Source organism: Schistocerca cancellata, chromosome 2, assembly GCF_023864275.1.
Source record: "Schistocerca cancellata isolate TAMUIC-IGC-003103 chromosome 2, iqSchCanc2.1, whole genome shotgun sequence".
In the NCBI taxonomy this organism is placed as follows: Eukaryota; Metazoa; Arthropoda; class Insecta; order Orthoptera; family Acrididae; genus Schistocerca; species Schistocerca cancellata.
The window spans coordinates 930,600,768-930,610,261 of NC_064627.1; the positions used below are offsets into that span (position 1 = coordinate 930,600,768).

Below are 9,494 nucleotides of genomic sequence, written 5' to 3' on the forward strand. Positions count from 1 at the left end.
CTCACGTTTTGTTTTGCTTCAGAACAGAATCAGTTTGGTAATAAGCAGAAGCTAAATTTCATAATGTTCCTATCATTGATAGGTATCATCATTGTTTTAAGTTACACATGAAATTACTGATATGTCATTACCACACAGATATGTAGATTTGTGATCCTCAAATCTTAACTACTGTTTCTATTTGTTTTGTCTTAGGTTGGCGAAAGAATAAGAGTTATACTCGATTGTGATGATAATACATTGTCATTCGAAAAAAATTATGAGTTCCTTGGTGTTGCTTTCAGAGGTAAGTGATGTTTGCATTACTGCTTACATTTGTCTACAATTATCTACTTTGCATACCTTTGAAAATGTTTGTGTATTAAGTTCTTGACTTTTTGAGTGTGATTAATTACAATGCCATGTACTGGTAACTCAATTATAACTTTCTACTGTGTAGTACGCTAGTGACATTAGACACTGGTGTACAAAATTAAAACAACAATTGGAAATTTTGCAAGGTTGTTCTTATTTTGCCAGAAAACAGTATAAACAGGTGATACTAACATAGAAAAATTGTAAAGAATGCAGTAGGTAATCAAATGCAACTTGCATAATAGTAGACAAAAATGTTCTTCGTTTTTGCCAACTTAATGGATTTTCCCACACATTCCGTCAACTGGTTAATGTGCTCAATATGAGGTGTTACTACATCTGGCACCAGTACAGGCCTGACTTTGATGGGACATGCTGTGAATGATGTGATCAATCTCATGTTGAGGCAATAATGCCCTTCATCCTGCAGAGCTGCTCAAAAGGCATAGAGAGTGGTTGATGGTTTGATGGTTGCTGACATGATGCAACCCCTCTCTGTAGTGCCTCCCAGACGTTCTCTATGGGATCCAAATCAGGAGAGCAAGCGCATCACACCACGAGTGCAATGTCTTCCATTTCCAAAAAGATATCAGTCACCCACGCTCAATGAGATCAACAATCATCTTACATTGATATGAAGTCTGGGCCCACAGCAACTCGCAGCAGCCTCGCCTGAGATCCCAAGATCTCATGGTACTTGACAGTAGTTAAACCTTGCTGATTCATGTGTACAATATCATGAAAAGTTTTTCAAGTGGTGAACATAATCCCTGCCCACACCATTAGGGATCCTCCTCAATATTGATCTCTTTCCACAATGTTTGGGTCCCAAAATCATATTCCACGTGCCCTTCAGATGCAAATCTGTCAGGAATCACTCTCCAGACCAAATCGAGACTCATCTGTGAAAAGAACATTGGACCACCGTTCGAAGGTCGAGGTGGCACGTTGATGGCTCCACTTCAGACGTTCCCGTCTGTGAAAATACGCCAGAGGTAAACAGACAGTAGGTCTCCAACAGTAAAGGTCACTCTGCTGAAGCCTTCTGTACACCATTTGCCTCAATATAACACGTCCAGGGGATACTGCAAGGTCAGATGCCAGTTGCAGTACTAAGTTGGTACTGTCGTGTCCTTATAGCCAAATAATGGTCCACTCTTTCAGGCGTCACATATGGTTGGCCCTGTCCTGGTCATTGGGGTACAGTTTCAGTCTCTCTAAACTGTCACCTGATCCAAGAAGCAACAGAACAATTCACATTAAGCTATCGGGCTGTATCAGTTTGTGACTCTCCTGCTTCCATTCCTCCTATGGCCCTCCAAAGCAAGTGTGTACATAGTTATCTTCTCTGTGGAATACTGTACTGTCTGTGACTGTGTACACAGCGATTGTGGATGTGGGAATACCTTGCAAACATTACCCAGCTTGATAGTCCCCGTGATGTCATTGCTGGCATAGTTGTCCATTGATTGGAATGCAGTCTCCATGCAGAACACGATCGTAATGACATCTGTTGACAGTCTGTATGATTACATTGTGAATTAGATACAGGATGGGGAAGTAGCAGTTTGTTGCTTTGATTTTGGACACTAGTGCCCTTACACAGTGCATAGAATGATCTGAATCTCTATGACAATAGATCAGTTAAGTACCCTTACAGGGGTGCAACTGTGGGTGAAAGTTTTTTGAAAAAATCATTATCAAAGAAGTACTAAAATATTTCATGAAAATTGGTACTTGAATCCCAGTTAAAAATAGAAAACATGTGTTTCAGTGTTTTTGGAACAGTTATAAATAAAATAAAATGTGTTCCAGTGGGTTCGGAAACTCAGCCCCTAAAGGGGAGTCTTATGAAAGCATTATTAATGGTAAATCTATGAAAATTTGAATTTGGCTTCTTGGTTGGAAATAAAAACCACATGTTTCACTGAAATTGAGCTCATGTGGAGGAGAAATAGGCGATGGAATTTTTTATGGAAATATTTCGTTAAGCAAGCATTTTTTGAAGACAAATCTATGTAAATTTGCATTTGCCTTCTTTTGTAGAAATAATAAAGTACACATTTCACTGTTTTTTGATACTAAACCCCTAAGGGGGTGAAATAGGGAGGTGAACTGTTTTATGAAAGTATGAGTGTGAAAGCATTTTGAAAGCTATACCAGTATCTATGACAACAGATATTTGTCTTCTCATTTAGAAATCGAAAAAATACTTGTTTCTACCTCTAAGGGGATGGAATAGGGCCAGACTTATTCATCAACTCATCAACGCCCAACACAAACTGCTAAGAATAAAAACCGAAAATTAGGAGAGGGTGTGGATCTTATAATGTAGGCATCGTTTAAGAAGGGATTGTTTGAAATTGTGCTCCTAAGGAGGTGAAATAGGGGCGAAAGGCTTTTTGAAAAATGTCATTATTAAGGCAATTTTGAAGCTAGAACTACAATAATTGGTATATGGTTTCTCAGTCAGAAATAAAATATATATACGTGTTTAAGCATTTTTGTAAATTCAACCACTAAGGGGGTAAAAAAAGGGATGAAAATTTTTTAAGAAAATATTTTATTACATTAAACATGTTTAAAGGTAAATATATGAAAATTAGTGTTTCACTTACTGGTTGGATATAAAGAAATATGTATTAGGGGATTAAGTTTCGATGTAAATACCACAACAAGAGTACAAAAAGCACGATTAACAAAACCTCTGACTCCAGCTACCAGAATCGCATTTTGGTCAGAAGTACTTTCTGCACAGACGCTGCTTCTATGAACTTATTTAGCATGAAAAGTTTAGAAGTTGTTGCAGTTCATGAACAACATAAAAATTTGAACAAAGAAAGATAAAACCAGTGCAGACCATGCAAAGCAGCAGGTGCTAACTTAGTCTTCTCATAAACTCTGCTCAGATTAATGATAAATCAAAATAGTCATCGAGAAATACGCGTGGTAAAGACTAATGATGATTGTTAGGCAAACACTGGGAGGAAGGAGATAAAAAGTGCTCAAGCACGTACAGTGCAAGCTGTTACTGATTTGTTTGACTGATGGGGCTGCTAAGTACTATACCACCTACTGCACTCCCCTGACTTAAGCCCTCGTAAGTTCAGCTCGATTTTTAAACTGAAGGAAACACTTCACGGCATTCACTTCATAACTACTACAAATTCGTCGGGCAATAGACTGCACCGCTCAAACTGTCAACACAACTGGCACTGCTAAGAGTATCCTACAACTTCTACATCGCTGGCAACGGGCTATACCCAATGCTGGTGACTACTTCGAAGGCCAAAAACACTTTGAAAGGCGTATCTATTTTGTACGAGCTGTAAATAAATAGTTGCCACCATTAAAGTTCCAACCCTTGTAATAGAGAAGTTACACAGAGCAAGGTGCCATATGCATGAAAATGGTAGCAAATTCAAACAATATAATAGTTGGTGCACTTAAGATGCGAGAAGATGCGCAAAGATGTAACATTGACTAAGTTAAGTGCACTGACTACATGTCAAAACATCACAGATATGTGATGTTAACTATCATAAAAAGTAGCACATCACATTTTCATGCATATGGCACTTAGTTCTGGGTAACTAATTTTCAGTTATGATACATTTACACCATTGCTTTCTCTTTTTGCAATGGTAATTTAGTGTGCTTTTTTATACAGGTAAACACTCAAAAATGGCTTTTTAAGCTGAAGTTAGTTGTGTAGCTAAGAAGTGGTCTTACTAAATAAAGCCTCGGTGGAAAAACTGTCACCAGTATTCAACAAATTCATGGCTGTGGCACCCTGCCTACTATGAAGAAATAATTGCTCATACATGTCATCTTCATCAGTAGCTGGTGGGCAGTTTCTTTTCAACTGAATGTACCATGTAGGGCAATTATATGTTCCTTGTTGCTGCCAGCACATAAAGGCCTAGACACTGAAACTCTCAACAACCACATCATGAAACTCCTCGACAATTTCAGATTTGTGACAGTTTTAGTGCACACAGTGTTCAGTGAAGCTCAGTTAATTAGAAGAGATATATGTCTAATGCTGCTACGGGATTGCTCTGTATGCTCAGTATCTTATTATGCCCATCATCCATAATTCCAGATACTTATCAGTAAGAAACTGCTAAAGGCCTGCTCTTCATTGATATCTTCCCTATTTGGACATACCTGTGAAAGTGAAAAGTCCATGAAAAGAACCACCTGAATAGCACCCACCAAGGTATTTGGGATTAGTAAATTTGTGAAGTTGGGTCATGAGTCATGCCTGGATTGCTCAGTCAGTCAAAGAGTGCCCCTGAATGACAAGGTTTCAGATCAAAGTTCCAGTTTGGCACACATTAATAATCTGTGAGGAAGTTATGCAACAGTGTACACTCTACTGAAGAGTGAAATATTAATTCTGTCAATTTGGATCCTTTATCTTTCTGTTCAGGCACAGCCAGTTGACTAGTGTACAGGAATGGTTGGAGCATACAGTGAATGCGTATGACTCAGTGCATCTGTGCCAAAGTTTTCAGGCCAGCATCAGAAGCAACCTGTTTCTGGATGGAATGAAGAGTGGCACTCACTGATGTAAGACAGGCATGTCACACTGGCAGGTTTCAAGCACAACTCAGTTGCAGAGAACTATGCAGCATTTCAGTTAGCAAAATATACCTGGGAGATACTTAGAACTAGTGTAATGAAGAATGGTCCTCTCCAGAGGGTTCCAGATGACAACCCCTCCAACAGTGTCCAAGAATTTCAGTAAAATTACCTGCCCTGCTAGCCTGAACTAGGTTTCTGTCATCACAGAGCTGTATAAAAAGAGCAGTTGGAGTTGTGGTTACATCATTGTTGAAGTTTACAACTGCCCTTCCTCTTCACAGGAAGGCAAAAGAAAACACAGAGCAAGCTGGCACTGTGACATGCTTTTGAGAGGAGTGGGCTTCGAAGCCTCATCTGTTCACAGAAATGCAGATGTTCTATGGTTTTCCTAAATCATTAAGTTGGTTGCCAGGATGGTTCCATACAAAATTACTTGGTCAATTTCCTTCCCCATCCTTTCCAAGTCTGAGCTTGTGCCCCTTCTCTAATGCCAGTGTCAGTTATAAGGCATTAGATGCTCTGCTCTTTTTAATTTAAGCAGTGAGACAGGGCACAATGTTTGATAGGAAACTATCATAATTCTCCTTATTAAAACATGGAAACACGAAAACAGCCGCAATATTGCTCCCATTAGCTATGTTGGCAAGACTTTGAGCTCAATGCTTAACTAGGACTTTGATAAGAAACCAACCGTCTGTGACATCATAGGATATCGTTTCACTGCTGACTGCTGAAGGATATCCTAGGCAGACATGTTCTGCATTATAATGAGATAGCCTGATTATGATCTATAGAATGTTTCTGCTAGGTAATTAGAATACAAAAGTAATTGAAGTCACCTTCATCTTTGAAAGATGTGACTGCAAGCCAGGGCCATTTTGAGAACATTTGTTCCACAAAAGAAACATCATTAGTCACCTCCACTACCCTTCCCGCCCTCCCTCCCAATACATTCATTATGGTCTTGGTACAAGAACTTTAAAATAAATCAAAATTTAGCGAGCATTTATTTATTTATTTATTTATTTATTTCACTACTAATTGTGATGCACCCTGTGTACAAATTTTGCACTAGGGGCATCTCTGGTGCGCCGCTCAACCTGATGCCCCAAGTCGTGACTTGTGTTGTTTGATGCCCCAAGTAGTTGCTTCTGTCTATTGGACTGCTCCAAATTTGTACACTAACTTTGATATAGGTAGATATTTCATAGCTGTTGTGCAATTAATTCTCGGTTTGTTGGTGTAGCACAAGCACTTTATCCTCAAGAAGCATTTTTATGCTTGACATGCACATAAATAATGCTTGTGACTATTTCAGCAGTAAATTCTTTCATTTTGACATTCTTGATTTGTTGACAGGTCTCCCAGATAAAAGACTATATCCTTCGGTGTCTGCAGTGTATGGGAACACTGAAGTTTCCATGGTCTACCTGGGACCGCCTTTGGATGGCTAACACATAGTTAATGTGACTCAATCTCTCAGAGGAACCAGAGATATGTTGATGTTTCCCACCATGATTCAGTCACTAAACAACTGTTTGTAACTCTCAAGAGTAATCAGCTGTGAACAATAATGTTGTAAATTCTGGTGACAGTGATGTAAAGTATGAAGTTTTTTCAACAGGTCATTTGCATTTGACAAAATGCACTCCAGGTATTTTACTTACACTCTATGTTGAATCTGGCAATTTTAGAAACAAAACATGACTATTGTATGAAAATTTATTGTCTCAGTGCAGTAGAACTTTGTCAGTTCATTTTACAGAACCACAACAACGCATCATCATCATCATCCTCCTAACACATTGTATTATAGAATGTTTTGTTTTATTTTGTTATGTGTGTGTGTGCGTATCACATGGTGAGTCCCCCAGAATGTTTAGTGTAATAACGCAGGGACATCAGCATAAATCACAGTGTTCATAAAGCTGCCAGTATTAATAGGTTTGTTTTAAATTTGTTATTGTTATATTATTGTCTGTGATTTAGTGTAGTAAGTGTATTTTTCAAGTCATATTCATGGTACAAAATATCTCTGCACTTGAAATTCTTTCTTTGCAGGCCATATGAGTAATATGTTATTAGGATAGGTCACATAACAGAATTTACAACTCACTATTCAAGGATTTACAAATACAAGACACTCAGTGATAAAAAGATAATACCTGTTATTGCAGAAAAGAGCTTCAGTTTTCAGCAGCAGCACACTTTTCAGGGAATATATTAAATGTTTTACAATAAATTGTAAATTTTGAAGGAAGAAGAGTAGTAGAATTTGATGATATGTCGTATTTATTTACCCATGCTTAATGTAAATATATTGTACTTAAAAATGTTACTCGGTGCCATATGCACATATTCTTATGCCTGTGGAGTATGAGATGAATATATTTTTCCTTCCTTTCTGTCAGATTTCATAGATATTATGTGATTGGTTATGTTAATTTAATCCCGTGCTTCCATGTAGAGATGTTCACTGTAAATGGAATTATTCTCCTTTTTCATGTCTGTAAATCAAATTCTTGAAGACACACAACTATTCATTTTTAAGAACACTGAAACTTGGTGCTTTTTATAACATAGGAATTGGCTTATAATATTTGTATTAATTTTTGCTCCACTCTGTTACCATTATTCTCAGTGTTGATACAAATTAGTGCTTAAAATTTCGTTCTTTTTATCCATATATTTCCACATGGCAGATCCAGATAAATAATTGAAATTAAGTGGGATAGGGGCCAGTTCTGAAGCACATTATTTTTGTTGTAAATTGTCTGCTAAATCCAGTTGTGTAACATGTTTGGTTTATTTTACAAAAGTTATGAGAATATTTGGTTACAATATGGAGCAATTTTTTTGGATGAGAGCGAATATGTTTAGCCACAGAATACTTCATATACATACATTTCTTTCTAATACTCTAGCAGATACACATATTCAAATTCAAGTATTATTTGTCTTTATGTACTGTTTGTGAACATCAAGCAAAGCTTACAATATCAGTAACTGGTGAAGTCTATAAATTGAACATCTTGGGCACTTCATTACTGTCTTAAAATTTTGACAAAATGTTGTTGACATCATGATCTGGCCCTCATTCGGTTATATATTAGGTTACTGTATCCACAATTGATTTGACCCGAGGTATGTGTATGCAGTTATAAGTTTTTTATATAAATTACACTGAACTATTGTAATTTTATAGCTGGTTTTATTGTTAGTTGTTAACTATGAAAAATGTAAAAGAATGTGATGACTTAAGGTGAGCTAGGCTATCACAAATATATAAAGACCATGAATTCCGCTGACATCACTTTTTAATATAAGGTGATCCTATTTCTGGGAAAAAAAGGAATGCAGTCCCATTGTTTTTAATTTGTTTTCCTCTTTGCTGCTCACATGTGTACCTCACACCCAGTTTTCGTATTCTTTGATGTTAGTTACATGCTTGTGGCGCTTAAATTTTATGTGCTGATAGTGACATAACAGCTGGCTAGACAATGATAAAAAGAGAATTAAAGTAACTTTCTCTATATTTCAGCCATGTTTAAAATATAAATTATGTTTTCATAGTGGTAATTATTACATAATAATGAGAAAAAATATAATAAGCCATGTGTTGCATTATTCTAGCCTTGCCCTGTACCATTATTTATGACTCATAATTATCAGCATAAAGAACAGATCGGAAGTGCGTTATACTTAACAATCGTTTGTTATCTGTGAGATTATGTTTCTTATGTGTGTGTTTCTGCTGGTAATAATTTTCTTGTAAAAAGAATGTGATTACTTAAGGCAAGATTAGGTGTCACATATATCATACAAAGACTATGATTTCCTGTGACATCACTTTATATTAAAAAGTGATCCTATTTTAGTATAAAATTATGATATTCCTATTTTGGTTAATTTGTCTCTCTCTCTCTCTCTCTCTCTCTCTCTCTACCAACACGAGTGACACACACACACACACACACACACACACACACACACACACACACACACACACACAGTTTTTCTACATCATCTGAACACTTATGTGACACTTCTGTTTTAAAGTTCTGAAAGTGACTACTACCGTTTAGGCAACCAACATTAAAAGGAATGAAAGCAACTTCCTCAGACATAAAGGAAAATTCTTCTCTGTGAATGAATAAAGGAGGATTGGGTACAGTAAATAGATACAGCTGCAATGTTTAGCATTCTGAGTCTCCCCTACCACCATCTCTCAAGCATTCCCATCCACATATTTTTTGCTGTGTTTAAAGACTTTATTATATTTGGGGGTAGTCATTAAGTTTTGGTTATTACCTAGAAAAAATAAAATTATGTAATTCATGCTTTATTAGTTTGCAGTTTAATGTCTGCAGTCTTATAACACACTGAAATTCCCAAGCCACAGCACCATAGTCATCCACTAGAGGTGCCAAAACCAAATGGTGTAGCCCATTGATAAAGTGGAGATGGGCTGTGCATATTGTTTTGGCTCCTCTATCAGCATGCTTTGGTACTGTGGCATGGGGCAATCACTGTTATTGGCAAACAAACAA

The 9,494-nt window shown here is 37.0% G+C and overlaps 1 protein-coding gene across 1 annotated transcript in view; it reads left to right on the forward strand.

The window, feature by feature from the left end:
* Nucleotides 1–8,399, forward strand: part of LOC126162889 (F-box/SPRY domain-containing protein 1) — a 74,833-nt gene extending 66,434 nt beyond the window's left edge. Inside the window, exons 2-3 of the mRNA XM_049919689.1 lie at nucleotides 196–286; nucleotides 6,304–8,399. Of these exons, the coding sequence (XP_049775646.1) occupies nucleotides 196–286; nucleotides 6,304–6,398 (186 nt within the window). The 3' untranslated portion in view covers nucleotides 6,399–8,399. The remainder of the gene's footprint in view (nucleotides 1–195; nucleotides 287–6,303) is intronic.
* Nucleotides 8,400–9,494: the final 1,095 nt, after the last annotated feature.